Consider the following 18,982-nt stretch of genomic DNA (forward strand, 5'->3'; position numbering starts at 1 on the left):
TCTCTGGATTATGAATATCTTTTCAAATTTCTATTTTTATTTCAATTTCATTGTTTTTAACAATGAACCTATATTGCCTTTTTTTAAAGATTTATTTTTTTAATATATTTCTTACATCATTTTTCATTTTTGCACAATGTATGCATTTTTATCTTGGTTATAACCAAGATGAACCTATATTGCTTTTGAGGGACAATAGGGAAGGAAAGATATTTTTAATCAAAACTATATTTTTAATAAATAAAACTTTTCTTAACTCAATACTTTGATTCATATACCAAGTTTTCCATTTCTGCCCATATCAGATGAATATGACTGATTTTACTAATTCTACTTTTATCAGCCTTTTCTTCTACTGCTTTCTAAGTTGTTTCAACTTTGTTTCTATGTCTCATCATTTGGAGTCTGTTTTTGGTGTACCTGTGCCAATTTCCATTTTCATTTCAGTATGTGTCTTAACTTTGGATGTGGAGTTCAAATAGACCTAGGTTCAAATTTCATGTGACGTTGGACAAGTTAATCCATCTACCTTTCTTCATCTATGACACATATACTATGAGTCCAGTTTATAATCCTGAGGTAATGATTAAAAATTTTTAAATGTATGTCAGATGTTTAGCATGTGTTCAGTATTCAATAACTATTATCTCTAATTATTAACATTAGTCTTTGTATTTGATTTCCTGAGCTAATTCTAATGTTACTATTTATAATTGTCACCATAGATTGCTCCTATTTCTTCTGTTCCATCTCTAGTGAATTGTGAGAAAATACTTAACTGAGAAAGTACTGGGAAAGAGATACTCTGATTAAGCTTTTTTTTCTAGAAGGCAATAATGTACCACTTTTTACACCTGAAGAAGTGGGATCCTATATTTCTGAAGCATATATAGTATTGTAAATCAATTTTCCTTTATGAAAAGATTATTTTTAAAAACACAGCTATCATAACAAATACCGTTTTAAAAAGCCATAAGAAATTCAACTACTCTAAAAGAAGTTTAAAAGAAAACGATTTCATGAAAGCTTTTGGTTTTGACTCGTTTTTAGTTTAATTGGATGATACTTTAACAACTCAGTCTCTGGAAGCAGAGGGATACTGTTTTTTGTCTATTGCTCAGGATCTTACTGTTCTTTTTAGATGCAGAGATGAAACTATTTACCAGATACTGTCTGTCTTACCAGAGATGAAACTACTTACCAGATAATGTGGTTCTTTAAGAAAGAAAACCTTAAAGAAAGCTTTTCTCTTCTTCCTGAGCAAAGTACCTCTTCCAGGAAAAAAAGGGCAGAAATTATACTTAGTACTGAATAAGCAAAATATTTAATATAGAATTTGCACAAGGAAATATAGATGGCCAATAAAAGTTCTCCCAAAGTTTACCTTTTTTTTTTTAAGAAAATTACATCACATGTGATTATTATTTTCCTCTTATCAAGTTAAATTTAAAATAAGAATAATTAGAGCTGTCAAGGATTTGATGAAATAGTCAATATTAGTGGGCATGGATAAAGATAATTTAGCCCCTAAAGATTAATAACATTCATATTTTTAGCTTAATATTGAAATCATGTGTCACTTAACAATGGTAATACATTCTGAGAAGTGAGTCGTTAGGAGATTTCATCATTGTGGGAACATAAGAATATACCTCCAGGTATAAATCTAGATGGCATAGCCTACTACACACCGACGCTATATGGTCTAGCCTACTGGAACCACCATCACAAATGTGGTCTATTGACAAAGATTTCATTAAGTAACTTTTACTATATCTACTTCTTGACTTTCTCCAAAGAAAGAAATCGAAAATATAGGTAATTTTGTATTCAAAGATGTTATTTTAGTCACCTTTATAAAATGAAATTTGGAAATGGCTAATACATAGTCAAAATATGGTAAATATATATGATGCAATGTTTTATTGCCCTTAAAATTGGCATACAAAGACAGACCTGTGACACTAGTAAGACAAGTTCTTGAAAAATATACCTGAATCTTATCAAACCTCTAACTCTTAACAACTAGTTTTCAGAAAAAGTAGGGGATGGAGGAACATGTTCAGTGTCACCAGGGAGAGTAATCAGCAAAATTCAAAACCTAGAAAACTCTACAGGAAAAATTAGATGTTTTCTTGTACAAATAAATAACCCACATGGCACAGCAGACCCTCTCTCCTGACTTGCCCGCTGCTCCCCCCAAAAAATTAAAAGAAAGTATGGAAAAAATATATATATTAACCAATTCGTATGAATTATACTTGGCTCCTGATTCAAGGAAACTAAGAGAATTCATGAGATTATTGGGCATTAAGGAGTTATTAATATTTTATGTATGATGATATTGTTACTGAAATATTTATCAATTTATATTGTATAATGGTTAGAATTTGTTTCAAAATAATCCCAGGGTGTGTGGGATGGTAGGTGAGGGTCTTTAGAGGAAGCAGACTTGGCCTTATGTTGATATTTGATAGATCCAGGTGATGGGTAGATGGGACTTAATTTTCCTTTTCACTTCATTTGTGTATGTTGTAAAATGCCCATCATAAAAATGTCGATAACAATGAACTTAAATATAAGAAAATTTCAGGTTCTTTTAAATGAGAAAGAGCATATAATACATGAGCAAATTTCACGTATGGTTTTTAAATTTAGAGAGAAAAACACAAGGAAATATATAAAATGTTATCAGTGGCTGCTTTTAGGTAGTGATACTATGTGTGACTTTTCTTTTTATGGTAAGGTTGTATCTTATATGTATAAATTTATAGCTTGCCATTTTTTTAACAATGAACACTTAATTTTATTTATTTTGGTGTGAATGGTTCAAAATTCAAATGGTACAAAAAATACAGTAATACTAACTCTACTCTTCATTTCTCAATCACATAGTTACAGAAGTAACTGGTGTAATTCATTTCTTACATATTCACGTGGAAGATGTGTATGTGTGTTTATTATTAAAAATGCAAATTTAGAACATACTATAACTATTCTGTTGTTTCTATTTAACAGTATATCATGAAAATGGAGCCATATTTTATACATCATAGTGCTTCCTCATTCTTTCACCGCTTCATCCCTTTAATTGATGTACACATTTGCTGCCTCAAACAATACTAGATTGATTAATTTTGCATGAAAGTCATTTTTTACACATGCAAGTTTATGGGAAGAATTCTAAGATGTGAAATTGCTGGTCAAATATATATATATATGTAATTTTGATAATGGTTTTCAAATTGCCATCCACAAAGATAGAGTATGTAGGCAAAATATGATAAAAACTGATAGATTTCATTTGCATTGCTTTTAAGATAAATGTGATTGAGGATTTTTTTCCATTGCTTAAGAGCTGTTTCCACATCCTTGTTTATGAACTCTTTTCATGGCCTTTGCCTCTTTCCAACTGAGTTTAGAAAACTAAATTGGGTACTTTTATAACAATTTGTAGAAGCATTTTGGAACGTAGCCTTTGTCTGCAATATAAATTAAAATATTTCCCTCCGATTTATGTGTCCTTTGATTTGTGTATATTGCATTTAATTTTGAATATGGTTGGATTTTTGTTGTTTTGTCATACTTTTATTTATCAAATTGATCAGTTTTCTGAGTGTTATGTATTTTGTCTACCTTAAAATCATTTTTAAAATAATTTCTGATATTTTTTACACCTAAATCTTTAATATATGTGTACTTTACACTAGTATTGAGGTCCAGCTTACTTTAGTTTCCTGATGCCTACCAAGATGTCCCACAGCATTTATTTATTAGTTCGTCTTTTTCTTAGCAACTTAAAATGTCATCTTCATCATATCCTTAGTGCCCATGTTTTTATGATTTTGTGTGTTTCTGGTCTTTCCATTCTGGTTCTTGGATTTATCTATATAACATTCCTGTACATTAGTTTTAACTACCTAGTTCCTTAGTAACTTTTTTAATGCTCTAGGAATAATCCTTTCTTACTCTTAAAATTTACCTGGCTCTTCTTGGTTCTCTATAACTCAAATCAGCTTTTCTGGTTGAATTTAAATTTTTTTTTTTTTTTATTGTTTTAGCCTTTCATTTGAAGGTTCATGTAGGAAGCATTTTGCTTCCCTTGGTAGCATTTTCATATTTCCTTTTAGATCTTACCACATTTCTTGTAAAGTTTTTTTCTAAATTTTCCCTTTTTATTAATGTTCTAAATGCTGCCTTTTTGTCTATGTATATTTTTCTTATTATTTGTACATATGAAGGTACTACTATTATGTTTTCTCATTTAGTGCCCACTCACCTTTTAAGTTCTTACTCTTTGTACCAGCTTCTCAGTTGATATTCTTGGATTATGCAGAATATAATGATTATATATAAACCAACCATGTACAAAATTAGACCTTTTCCACTCATTTGTATAGCTATATCAATGCAATCTTTTTAGTTAGAAAATCATTTAAAAATATGAGTTTTGAGGTAATAGATCCCCTTAAATTTAGCCCTGAATAGTGGCCTCTCAGTATGATTAGACCTTTTCTGAACTCTTCAGTAAACCTTTGAAAATATTTAATGTTACTTTTTAAAAAATTACTAAAAATCACTTTGAAAATAACTGTATTTATTAATGATACTTAAAATTGAAATTTTTTTCTTCAGAATCAAATGGCTATTGCATGTGGATCCCGAGCTCATTTGGAAAAAGAATCAATTGCTCAGGTGAGGCTTTCATTAACAGGCATGAATCAACAGGTTTTGTTTTTTTTTTCCTTTTTTTACATATACATTACAAAAATAGGCGTTCATGTTTATTCTCAAAAATGAAGCTCCTTTCAAGAAAAAAGAAAAATTTTTAATTTTGGAAAGTTTATATAAAATTGACACATTTAGTAATTGATTTACTTTAATAAATATACAAGAAGAGTGTAGACTTTCTTCATTTTGATTTAGGATACAAGTAGCTCTTATTTCATTTTTTTTAATCAATCAGCTTGCCTTTAATTTTCACACATAAGTGCTATATTTTGAGTTTCATTCAAAGTTTAATTTTTTAAAAGAGTATTCTCAGAAAACACACTAGACCTGAAAATTTGACAGATTGTGACTATCTTTATGAGAGTATAAGATAATTCACTGAAGACAGCAAATTCTTCTGTAGACTAGCCTTAAAAAGCCAGATTAAGTAATTATTTATTTTGTGCAGTTTTTTATTTTAATTTTTTTTCACTTAAAATATAGGTGTAGTATACCAAGCCAGTAATTACCATTTATATTGTTAATGGTCATCTACTAATAGGTAAGTTCAGTCAAATAATTGGTCAGTCAAATTGAGGAATGTAATAAAAGCAAGAATTTTTCAATGCTAGGTCAAATTATCTAGGGAGATATTTTTCTTTTAGTCATATTCTTAGATTAACCCTAGACACAGAAACAGACTGTATCTGGGGCCAGGAATATTTATGGTATGCATAAAGGTGACCATTTTCTAGGTCACCTTTATGCATACCAAGGTTTGAGAACTAGTGGAATGAAAGTATGAAACTTCTCAATGATTCTGCAATAAAATATGAAAAATTCTAATTCTTTTTGCAAACTGTACTAATGTTAGTGTCATAAAGCCTCTTGATGATTATGCTCAAGTGTGGAAATCTTGTCTCTCCTTTTTTTCTAAAAGTTAGTTATTTTAACATCTTTAGCATTTATTCCAGTATTCTGTACCCCTGTAGATTCTCATTAGTTTTGAAAAAGATTAATCTGTTAACCATGGAAAATGTCATACTCCTAGAAATTTAAAATTGAAAGGGAATTTAGAGATTACCTAGTCCAACTTCATCAGTTTACTAATACATCAGGGATAAGAAAAGAAGAAATATATATCCAAGCTGTTCACACATTGTAATTATAAAATGCTCAATTCCAACCTAGAAAATACAGATATTTACCCAGAATGAAATCATGCAACAAGTAAAATATAATAGTGGAGGCTGTATTATAATGTGGGAAAATACCTAATATATTAGGTTGTGTGGTGGGGGTGGGGGGACAATGCAATTCTATAAAAATACCTATGCAAGAATTAAAATAGACTGATGTTAATTTTAATGGCTTTGTGAATATTTTTTTTTCCTTTTAAAAAATATTTATTATAGAAGAAAGAAGGAGTACTTGCTAAGGGAAAAAAGGATTGGAAAAACAGAAACCAAGAGACTAATTAGGACATTATTGAAGTAATCTAGGCAAAGGTAGTTGGGACTTTAGGGTTTTTGGTTTTGTTTTTATTGGTTTGAGTTCGTTTCTCTTAGAACTTCCATTATTTGAAAACTGACTTTTCCTAGGAATAGTAATTAAATGAGACTATTTTGTGGTCTAAATCTTCTTTTACCTACTGATACTTTTAGACAAACATCAAGGGATCTGTCCCAGGGTATTTATCATTTAGCTTGTGTTCCATTCATCCATTCCCCCATCTCTAAAACCTGGTGGTTGATGTAGTACTTTTGTACCCCACAGCATTGGCTGCTACTCTTTAGAAAGAAAAATGGAGTTTTCTCCTGACTAGAGGTCAGCAGTTGTCTACTGCAGATTTGATATATAACTGTGTGCAGTAGGCTTCAGCTCCAGAGATTCTCATAGAACTAATGCATGTCTTGTATAAGCTTATTATCAAGAGTCAAAATGTTTATTTGCCACATGTCCAAGAAACTATAGTATGGTCTTCCATTTCTTAGCCATTCAAGTTTTTTGTACATATGCTGTAGATTATATAAACTCACGTATGGTGATCAATCTATAGACAGAAGGAAAATTACAGAGCAATTAATCAGGGTAGTAAAAAGCAACTTCAATAGTTTTCAGACTTACATTTCCTAAATAGTTCTATCCATATTAGTTGATCCTACCATCTGTTCTGCTACTCTCTTGGAAGATAAAATATGATAGATACAGCACTTGCATCCTTAAATGTATTCATATTCCCATGTGTTCTGTATAACAGTTACAATAGTAATGTTTATATTGTCTGAGTTTTCTTGAATTTGCCATTTAAAAAGAATTCAGAATAATGTTTATTTAATGTCTTTAGATTTTCTTTGACAAGCCTTTGCTTCTTTGAACTTCTTATGTTAAGATATTGAAATTACCAGGTAGCTTTAAATTTCACCTAAATTCCATGTTTACATATCATAAATATTAGAAACATTAATTTTGTTATTCAAGTAGATGTCTTTTTCCTTCATGTTTTCAGATGTCCATTTCAGAAATTAATATCATGCTACTCTTGACTTTGTTAACTGCAGTTAAATAAATCTATCTTTTATTTTTAAGTATCTTCTAAATTTTAAGATATTTTGCCAAGTTTTAAAATTTAAAGATCCCCTTATTTACCTTTTACCTTGCTATACTTTTAAACAAGTTAGAAATCAAGTAAGTTAAGGTCTTCATGTGAGCTCCATGTTTCTGGTTTTTAAAAACAGCCATTATCCAAAGAGTAACAAGAACTTGCATTAACATCCAAGCAAAAATAGTCATGAATATTTTGGTTTTATAACCAATAAACTCACCTAAATCACATTAAAAGTCATTCAAGGAGAACAGTTTATAGGTGTAATTTTTCTACCTTTTAATTTTTATTTTTCTATCTTTCAATTTCTATTTGTTCCTTTCCTAAGCATAAGTGATCTTTTGGAGGTTTAATCAGTCAGCAAGTATTTATTGGAAGTATTTTATATGGAAGGCCCTGAGCAAGATGTTGTGAGATTCTCAAAGTATTTTAAAATGAGGTTTCTGCCCTATCTACTTAGAGAGGTAAGATATGTTTACATCAAGACATGACTAATGATTTTAGGTGATAAATGAGAATTACTAGATCCTTCTTAAAAGTATGTTTTATGTGACTCATGGATAAGTATTTTGTTTTAGTGTTCCTTCCCTTCCTGCCCTATTTAATACACAAGTAGAATTGTGGCAGGAGGTCAAAGTAAGTGTTCTTCTTTTATGAAAAACATTTATTGAGGTCCTGTTACTACCTGTGCCAAACACTTGGCTAAAGACTTTAATGTCATCTCATTTAGTCCTTAAAATAAGTTTGCAAGGTAGGTATTTTCATTCCCATATTATAGATTAAGAAAGCAAGACTTAATTGGAATAACTTGCTCAAGGTCATCCTGCTAATTGTTAATAAAACCAGAATTTAAATATAGGTCCGCTCAGTTCAGTGGCTTTTCTACCATTTTGTCATGTTATCTCTGTTAAGTCAGGGTTCTGTTTAATGATGATTGAAAAAGCCAAGTGAATAAAGAATAATAATAAAGATTATAATTACAAAAAACAAAAACCAAAGGAAGGAAGGCACCTTGATTGTATAGTAGAGATATTAAATATTGCCCAGACACCTAATTGATTGTTTATTTCTATATGCAATGTATCATTTTATGGGTCTACTACCTTAATTATAGGAAGTTTTAAGAGTCTACCTTTTTTAAAAATCCTAAATTTGAAAGTCTTGAATACAATGATTGCTATCTTATATTTTAGAGTTTGCAGTGTTTAATGAATAATGGAACATTATGTGCTATAACTGCTACTAATATAATTTTTAACAACAGTAGTGATCCTCAAATAGATTTAAAAGGCTACTGAAATTTAATATCCAAATTGTTGCTTCATGCATTTAACATATTTAATCAGATATCTGACATAACTATGGTAAACTTCTGCTGGTAGATTAAGGCCCTGACCTCTCAAAATTGTTGTGATTCTTCTTGTCTGACTCAACCTCCAGCAAGTAATTGCTTCCCTAGAGCCTGGGCCCTGCTCTTAGCAGTAGGCATCCTCTCAATTCCTGTTAAGACACTTTGCCAGTGGAGCTAATGGGACAGTGGTATTTGTATGTAAGATCTACCAGTCAATTAAATATTAAAATGCTGTCATCTACAGTTAGGTGTTTTCAGTGTCTCCTTTATAGATAAATGGAAAAGTCATTTATATTTTGTTTTTGTTTCAGCGTTCTTACTTCCGTACTCTTCTCATGTATGGGTTCCACTTTCTGGTGTGGTTCCTTTGTGTCAAAGGAATCAAGGACACACAGTGTGGGTTCAAATTATTAACTCGAGAAGCAGCTTCACAGACATTTTCATCTCTGCACATTGAACGATGGTAGGTTCCTAACCAGGATGTGTCTGGTGTATCTGATTACACAGTGGTTATTCCAGGTAATATTCTCAAAATAAACTTCCAGGTAATTATTTGCATAGTAAACATCCATCTTAAAAAAAAATTGACACTTTTATATATAAACTTAATCTGAATCTTTATCTTTTACTCAGTTGGATCTCATGTTGAAGATACTCAGACCCAACATATGGTGTAAAGTTTTGTGTTCACCTTAATTGTGCATAGTACATATTGAGAAGTATGAAACATCCTATTTCCTTAAGCTTCCCTTTTTTCCTTGAAGAAAAAGAAAAAGCTCAAAAACACCAAAGCAGAAAAGGGGCCCATTTTCTCTTCTCTCTCATTTTACAGGAGTACTTCTCTCTCCTGCTTTAGACCAGTCATTCAACTGCTGCATCCCTTTTCACCTTCTCAAGAACCTAATCCAGGCCGCTTATTGCTTGTCTTGTGTATTCAGCCTTTTCCCCTCAACTACACCTATTTCATCAGTTGTTTTTTTTTTTTTCTTTTTTTTCTTCTTTTTTTTTCTTTTTTTTTCATCAGTTTTTAAAACAAAGTTTAAATTTTTCTTGACATTAAAAAAAAAAAAATCTGTCCATTACCCCTCCAGCTCTAGCCTTCTTTCCTTTTACAGCCGGCCTTTTCTTAAAAAGTGGTCTTATTCACTCTCTCCATTTTCTCACTGCCCTTTTACTCCTCATCCCACCCTAATACGGCTTTTCCCATCCTTCCATCTAAGCATCTAGTTACCCCCATGTCATTAAACCCAGTGGTCATCTTTAATATGCCTACTCATTTACTTATCCATCAGCAGCTTCCCATACTTCTGAGTTCTCCCTCTTGAAATACTCTGTTCCCTCTGCATATCTTTAGCCCAATCCTGCCTCAGCGCTTTACCTGTTAATGAATGATACTGTCACACAGAAGCTAGACACCTCAGAGTCAGCCTGACATTCCCATATATCCAGCCCATGATCAAGGCATATTGATGTTAGCTCTTAGGTCTCTCCTTCCCTCTTTGTCTTTACCACCACCTTCCAGGATATCATAATTTCCCATACCTCCATGCTACTGTGAAGGGTGTTTCCAAAAATTGAAACTATTAAGTCAAATGCACCTCTCTGCTTAAAATCCTTCAGTGGCTTTCCATTGCCTTATGCGCCTTCCTGTGGCCTTGCAGAGTCTGCAGAATCTGGCCCACTGTGTCTCCATGACTGGACTCTTCCTTTCTCACTCTTTTTCACTCTTCCTCCCACTTTTGCTTCTTATCCTTCAGATCCAGCATAACTCCAGACTGGGTCAGACACCCCTAAGTATGCTGTTGTAACCCCATGAGCTTTGCTCTAGCTCCTATCACAGCTGTCATTTTTCTTATTTGTGTAATATTTCCTTTTTTCCTATTAAAATCTAAGTTTCACAAGAGCAAGACCTATCTGATTTTGCTTACATATATCTGTAGACTGCCTGGCATATAGTAGGAGCTCAATAAATATTGTTCAAAGAATTATACTTAGTGTTAACCATGGGGTCTGTATGAATTCTGTTTGTGGTGGGAATCTGCATAATCTAGTAGATGTTTGTTTGGGTTTTTTTTGTAATCTCAACCATCTACTTGCAAAGATCTGCTATCTCCCTAAATGTCATTAACCCTCCCCCAAATTAAACATACAAAAATTATTTGGTTAAACACATTTTTAAGTCATTTTTTCCTAGAGTAAAAAATTCTAAGTAAGGTATACTTGGTCCTCAGATTCAGATACCTGTTTCTGTTATATGAAAAGCAAATATACTGAGAGTTAATGAACTCTGAAATCAAAGAAGCTAATACAAGTAGCCACTCTAGAAATAAATCCCTCCCTCTGCATTCGATATTTTTTTCAGTCAACTGTTAGATCCAGAACTAGAGTCAAAGAACTAGGTTTTTTGTACTTTAAAAGGAATTATTTAGAAATTAGGGTTAGGATTAATATTTATGGTAGAGTTGATAACTTAAAATCATGAATCGCAGTTAGGATTGCTCTAGGGCAACATTGTCTATTAGAAATACAGGAGACACAATTTCAAGCTATATTTGTAATTTAAATTTTCTAGTAGCCACATTGAAAAAGTAAAAAAAAAGTTTAATCATATACTTTAACAAATTACAAAAATTTCAGAATGCACTCAGTGTGAAGAAACACTGGGATGTTTTACATTCCTTACTACAAACCAAATCTTTAAAGTAAATCACATCTTAGACTGGGCTATGGTCTGCACTAGCTATCTGACTACTGGCTACCATAGTGGGCAGCACAGTTCTAAGATTTTGTGGGGTTTGTTTTTAAGCGAAAGAACTATTTTTTTCTTTTTTAAATTATATGTTCCTGTGCATTCTTTTTTAATCAATTATTTTGCATTTTCTTGACATGATATTGACCTGACTTAAAGTTTTAGCCTCTAACATTCTCTACTTAGGGTCCAATGTGTTTATTTTGTGTCTTTAAAGAGAAGTACCCAGATATGCATGTATCATCTTTATTAGCAGTATACCCATCACCATGGTAGTGTTTCATCAATTATTTTTATTTAAACATCTCTGTTCCTGTCCCTTAAGTCAAGAGAGGTGTTTCATATGCAGTTCCTGTCCTCCTTGTTTCTACATCGTTCCCTGTGACTACAGGTTTTTTGTTTTTTGTTTTTTTAAGGATTATTTCTAAAGATTCATTGAAACTTTTCCCATAACTTTTAGGGAAATCCAAATCAAGTAGAATTACTAGGTATTAGAAAACATCAAGTATAGCTGAAGTTAAAAGACTATAGGCATCTTTTTGATTCAGAATTACAGGCTTGACTAAGGGTAGTGTTAAATATAAATATACATATAAATCTGCTTTCTCTGAATTGTCCCTCACCTAAATTCTTTTCATCTGATTTTAAGGTATAATGAGTAATTTCTCATTCATGAGTAATTTCTAAAATAAATTGTTTGAACAGTGCTTTCTCTAATAAATATATGTATATTATACATATTTATAACTTGAAGTCAGTTCTGTACAGGTTTATAACAAAAAAATAGTTGTCCTTTCCTTGCCCCATCTCCCTTCATCCCCAATTCCTTCTCCCTAGCTATAGCCATTTCCAACTCTTTATTTTTTCTTTGTGTATTTGCTTTCATAGTCAAAATACAGTCCTTATTTTTCAAGTTAAGGTATTATTTTCCAAAATAGAAAATAAGTAGATAAGTATTGAGTTATCTTAAACTCCTGTATGTACTCCATACTTATCCTCCTAATATAGTTTTAAAATAATTTTGTTTAAATCAATATTGATTGTTACAGCTATATAAAGATAATTCACTTTTGAGCCACAGAGTGCAATGATTGCATTACCTTTCTTTGCAGTACTTTGTGTTTTTCTGAAGATAATAAATATCTGGAATTTTTTGTGTGCATTACTTTACTGTGGATAAAGTAAAGTATTCATGCTCCGACTCTGTCAGGAGTGCAAATTCTCGCTCAACATGTCCTTACACATCAGATAATGCATCAGTTGCATCTCTTTTTTTTAGAGACATTTCATCAGCTCATCTGTTCTAGTTGTTCTCTGGCTTGCTACACCGCTCCTGTCCTCTATATCTCCTTTTCTTTGGTTTTCCCCCATTTTATTAGAGCATATCTTCTGCTAACTTCCTACACATATGAGAAACTTGGAGAGACTATTTTGAAAGTTATCTTTATTTTATCCTTACTCTTCTCTGATAGTTGGAAAAATAGTTTAGGTTGGAAATCATTTTTCTTCGGGATTTTGAAAGCATTGTTCTGTTGTCTTCGGCATGCAGTGTTTCTGTGGAGAATTCCAATTTCATCAACAATTAGAATCTTGATTCTTGTCTAAGGCATGTTGTCCTTGCCCCTATGGAAATTTTTTCTCCATGGTATTTTGAAACATCATGCTTTGATGGCTTATTGTGGCTCTATTTCATGTATTTTATTGAATACTAAATAGGCCCTCTAAATCTTAATTCTGAGAAATATCCTTTAATCATTCCTTTGACAATCTCCTCTCTGTTTTCTCTCTTCTCTCTTACAGAACAGATGTGGACCTATAATCCTATAATCTCTATAATCTCTCCTCTTCTATTTTTCTTCCTCTAAGGAGATTTCCTCAACTTTATCTTCAACTTTTGAATTTTTATTTCTACCGTCAAGATACTAATTTCCTATAACTCTTTTGGTTTCCAGTGTCCATTTTTTAAAAATTTATTCTGTTTCATGCTTATAGTATTTTCCACTACCTCTTCTGATACTTCATTTAAAACTTGAAGAGTTTTTCTTTCACTGGATTGTTTCTGTTGCTTCAGGTTTTTTGTTTGTTTTTAAATAAAGTTCTACCCTCATATGTCTAGTATGGTATGAAAAGCTCATCACAAGTTTCTGATCAACAGAGATTTCATTACAGATTAAACTAGTGGGACCATTTTGTATGGGAAACTCAAAGCTGGTCATTTTCACTAACGTGGGATCCTTCAACCTCCTGCCTTGGGAGATACCAGACCAGCTGCCAGTATTTGCAGAACTAACTGAAGGATAGGAAAATCTCAAGTAATTTACAGTCAACTCTCCCTTTTGCAGCCTCATATGATGAGATCAAATGATGAGGCCTCTGATACCTGTGCCTTCAGGGGGTTCTGTGGCACCCATTAACCTGGGCCTATGCTTCTTCACTGCTATTGTCTACTTTCCTTAGTTACCATTTGTCCATCTACTTTCCAGCTTCCAACTTTTATTATTATTACTATCACCTCCTATTCTCTTTGTTCTTGTGTGTTTATCACATCAATGTTTTTTTAATTTTAGTGGGGTTTTAGGAGGGAGTAGCAGGGTACATGTGTGCCTACTGTGTTTAACAAAATTTCAACATACTCTTTATTCTTCAGGGATATATCTATGAGGTAACAGCTATCCCAGGAACTGAATAATAAAGGAAAATGTGGCTCTGCCCTTCCCAAATTTGCAAAAATACATGAAAACATCATTAAATGGAAAGTAACCCCTATATTGCTTCTCTGTATAAGCATAAGGTTCCATTCAGAAGTATTTGTATTTTAGTTAGTCTTTTAAAAGATTTGCTTTGGTAACAGGTTGGTCTTATAATATGATGATATGCATTGTGATTTTTTAAAAATAAACATCTTCATATCTTCCAAAGTGTTTAAGGAGAGAAAGATAAAATAAAAATAAAGTTTACAAACGAATAGCGCTTTCAGCTTTTTTTATATAAAATTATTTCAGTTAACTTTAATTCAGTTAAAGTTAATCAGTACAGTTTTCCCCCACTTATTTTCATTCATCATTCTTAATTGTTTTGTGTCTTTTGTTGTTTTTGATAAGTTACTAACTATACACTGATATCCTTAGAAAAATATTTAATAATCTTGTTCGGGTTATTTAATATTAGAACTAACCCATCTCATTAGGTAATTTCATGTTTTCCTGTTAAAGGAGAATTAAGAGTTAAACACCACCAGGCTTAATATTCTAATTATTTTCTTCCTTCATGAGTGTCACAGTTCTAGTTAACAGTTGTACATAGTCCTTTTAAAACAGAAAGAACCTTTTTTTGTTGATCGTGTGATCATCTTAAGTAAATATTTTACTAGGATTAAAAAAAAAAAATCATTAAGTGTCCATGGTGTCCATGTTGAATTATCCAAATACTTGGAATTTCAACTAGTTGCATAATGAATAGTGGTAGTACTGTAGCCAAGAAAGCAAAACTTCCAAATTCAAGTTGTCTGAAGTAAGGAAGTCAAATAAAAGTGGGTTTTAGACATTTTCTTGTCTGCACTAATATTTTTAAACCAAGCCCTGGAAGTTTGAAGTATGTTCTATGCAGTCAGAAAGTAGGGGCTTAGTGACTTAAGGATGAAAGCTTTTAGAGATGATAAAGATGATTAAAAAACAATGAAGAAGCCTTAACAGATAGTGATACTTCTGTTCCTGAGCTTCATGCCAGTGAAGAAGCAACTGATAAATTTTAAAAGCAATCCAAGAAAATTTCTTAGACAGGATTCAGAAAATTTAGGCAAAGCAGATTTAACCTAAACCAAGGCACTAAGAGGCACATTAAGAAAGAAACTTTCATACGGAACAGGAAGGATGAACCAGGAATTCAGACTAGAGATTAAACACAGTACATGTTAAAAGGCAACATTGAATTCTTATGTATACATGTTTTTATTTATTCTCAAAGAGCACTTCAGCCTCATTCTAAACTGACTTTTCCCTGTCATAATAGCTGCCAGTATTCTATTGTTTAGGACTGCATGAAGAAGGAAAAAGGAAAAGAATGATGCTATATATAGAAAACAAAACTTGGCCCTTTGGTAGTAGAAGAATGTAATAAGAAACTCTAAAGTGATCAAGAATATTTTCTCCTAGAACTTCTCAGACTTCTATTGTATCCCCTCTCCTAATCTGTTGAAAATGCTATCAATTCGTATCTTGAGCTAGTGAAGACTGGGATCAAAAATCATCAGTCTTGAAAAATTTCAGCCTCTTGATGCCCCAAGAGGCTCTTTTACCTCTGAGAGTTTCTAAATTTTGGTAGACACCATATTTCTCATTAAATGTTAGGGAGTAACTAAATTTTATTATTTGCCTTGAAGTTTCTGAATTACTGAACTTTCATTTGATCTTTTGTGAATCTGACTTTCAGTTTTATATTATAAACTTTATATCTGCCATGTAAGCTTCTTTACAACTCACCATGGTAGAGATTTAATTACACTGTATTTGTCTTTTTAAAAATAAGTATCAATATATTTTCTATTTAAGGGCATTTGATGTGGAACTGCTTTATATCGCACAGTTCTTCAAAATTCCAATAGCAGAAATTGCTGTCAACTGGACTGAAATTGAAGGTGAGTGTATTGCTTATGTTATAGCTGATCTTAAGTAGAGGGTCAGACAATACAGTTGTCCAATGAAGGCAGCTGGCTTTCATGTTCTCCCTCTCTTCCCACCAGCACATAGTCAGCTATCTTGACTCAGAGAGACAGCACCATAGGAAGTACTGCCTACTAATCCTGTCACCCTCCATCTTGACTTTTATATTTTTTTCAGTCTCTTCTTGGAGTCTTTAGTAGGCCTATTTTCCTACAAAATAGTTAAATAAAACTTAATATTATAGACAGTATTGTGGTGATCCAAAGGTAGAAGTGAGATTCACAGGCTGAGATAAGCTTTATTGTTTGTATTTATTGTTTGTATTTTTTTTTTTTTTTGAGCAGGGGGAGTATTATATTATTTCATTACTTGGTGGGTATTGATACCACAAACCACTGTGCAAAGCTAAGTAAGAGATTTAAGTTGTTTTTACTCCAAATGCCCACAGCCTCTTGAGAGCCAATTTTTAAGAGGTGTCTGTGTGTGTGTGTGTGTGTGTGTGTGTGTGTGTGTGTGTGTGTGTGTGTGTGTGTATCCAAAACCATAAAGATCTCGAAGATCTAGAATAATGCTAGAATAATGTGAAACCTATCAGAGTTCTTAATAATTCCTTCTCAGAAAAGCTTAGACATCTCGGGCTGTGTGGAATTTAAAATATGTCCCAGTTTTTTCCTTTGCTTTCCTTAAAATAATCCAGAATTCAGAGTGTAGGACATTAACAATCAACTGGAGACTTTCAGAGTCACCTCCCCCTGATGAGCTGGTCCCCACTTAGAAAGTCCTTGTTGCAGGAAGACAGTGCTCTGTATCCTAGACGTTTAGGAACAGAAAAAGGGAAAGAACCAGTCTGGAGATTATACTAACTACATAATCTAGAATGAATTCAAACCTCTTAGAGTCCTGCTGAATCAAATTGAGTTCATAGAAACATAATGAATTTCCACAGTATCAGCCTAGAAGGACAGGGACGGGAGACAGGATCACTCAGAGTTGTAATTATCAACTCTGTGGCAAACTGAAGTGGGGAGAAGTTTATATCACTTGCATTACAGAGGTAGTTGTGTCCTAATATAAACTATAGGTAACTCAAGTTCCTCATTTGTGGAATGAAGATTATAATAATAAAGAATATGACTAATGTCTACATAGAGCTTTGATGGTAACTTTTTTCTGTTTAAACTTCTGCATAAATTTAAAGCAATGAAAAGTTCTTTTTTGAAGACAATATAATTAAAATGGTAATGAAATTTTAAACACTCTTCCTCACATATGTTTGTTTATCTGCAGGTGTAGGACAAATAGCAATTAAAGGGATCCACTATGACTATGAATCATACATTTAATTAAGCTGGTATTCCTGTGTAGCCTGAGATAGACATGGACAAATTTGTCATGAGACTGATCATAGGCTTTATTTTTCACCATTAAGATTAAACTCATATATAGAAATAATCTTACTTATCTATTATGCTGTGTCTTACATTATTTTGCATGTAGTTACTATTTCTCCACTAACCAGCACTCAAGGATATTTTCTGGATTAGGCATTTCCTCAACCCTCAGCCAGACAGTAGGGATTTAGAGTAGGGCCATCTGAAAATTCCACAATTTAGATTCTCCCAAGTTTCACTTCACTTCAAGCAAGAGGGTTTGTTTTGTTGTTTTTAGAGAAAGTACTCACTTCAACTTTGAAGATTGGTTAATTCTTTTGTCCATGAGTTGAATAAAATTAAGGTGGATGTGTTGATTAACTTCATTGTGGTAGTCATTTCACAATGTATACTCATATTAAATCATCATACTATGCACTTCAAATATATTTCAATTGTGTCAAGTATTCCTAATCTGGGAGGGAGGGGAGAAAAAGATAAAGAGGCTTGAGCATTTGGACCAAAGTCTAAAATTGTCAGTGATTCGTACTGTGATTTTACTACCCGCCATTCCCATTACATAAACTATAAAATTTGGGAGGTGGGAGGAAGGCTATATTCCTGACTTAGTGAAAAAGCAATTCCAAGGGGTAAAATCAAGGATTATAAGTTTTTAAAACATGCTCAAGTAGACACATCTCATTTAGTAAACTCAGCTTGACACGCTACCATTTGGTAACCAGTGAACACCACATCAAGCTAGCTAAGATGGCATTTATTTTAGCTGTTTGAGAGTCTTTGATAGATTTAAAAGTAGGTTTTGTCCCAAATTTCTTATCTCATTCATCAATATTTATATTATCTGTGGAGGGATGCCGGATACTTGGTAGTACACATGAGACTGAAAGTGGTATGTGAAACCTAAAAATGTGCCCCCCAAGTCGCTTTAATACAGATAAAGTTAAATATTTTACATGCATACGTAATATAAATGAGATCTAGGTAACTAGAAGCTCATCAAGGTGATGTAGATTGACTACTAAAATACAATTTTAAACTAATATATTTCTTCCTAAGTTTATTTAAAGTTAATTTGTAATTATTTTTAAATTGCAGGTTCAAAATTAGTTCCATTTTGGAGCTGGCTACAAATGGGCAAGGACCTACTTTTTATACGACTTCGATATTTGACGGGTGCTTGGAAGCTTGAACGAACCAGGAAAATGAATTAGAGTATTTCTGTCTTTGACTGTATTCTGTATTAGTGTCACATTATTTCATTTCAAAATAAAATTTTAAATAAAGTTGGAATAAACCTATGCCATTGTATGTCTTGATAATTCTTTGCACCCACTACAAAAGTTTCCATAACCCTCCACTATAGTCCTTTGGCCCATTTTCCCTTTTGCTCCCCACCTCTGTTTCTGATAGTCAGATTTCTGAGGTTGGTTTTGGCTTAGTTTTGCCTGACCCTTTGTTTCTTTTCATTCAACATATAAGTGAAATGTAGTGCCAGCAAGGCACAAAGCAGGTTTTCTA

The 18,982-nt window shown here is 32.5% G+C and overlaps 1 protein-coding gene across 2 annotated transcripts in view; it reads left to right on the forward strand.

The window, feature by feature from the left end:
- ALG5 (ALG5 dolichyl-phosphate beta-glucosyltransferase) overlaps positions 1–18,675 on the forward strand; it is a gene marked incomplete at its 3' end in the record, with an annotated part of 36,144 nt that extends 17,469 nt beyond the window's left edge. For both annotated transcript variants that reach the window (XM_084234724.1, XM_084234725.1), the window contains 4 exons: positions 4,636–4,695; positions 8,978–9,129; positions 15,963–16,048; positions 18,560–18,675. In XM_084234724.1, the coding sequence (XP_084090850.1) occupies positions 4,636–4,695; positions 8,978–9,129; positions 15,963–16,048; positions 18,560–18,675 (414 nt within the window). The remainder of the gene's footprint in view (positions 1–4,635; positions 4,696–8,977; positions 9,130–15,962; positions 16,049–18,559) is intronic.
- Positions 18,676–18,982: the final 307 nt, after the last annotated feature.

The sequence above is a fragment of the Talpa europaea genome (assembly GCF_964194135.1).
Source record: "Talpa europaea genome assembly, chromosome: 6".
Classification (NCBI taxonomy): Eukaryota; Metazoa; Chordata; class Mammalia; order Eulipotyphla; family Talpidae; genus Talpa; species Talpa europaea.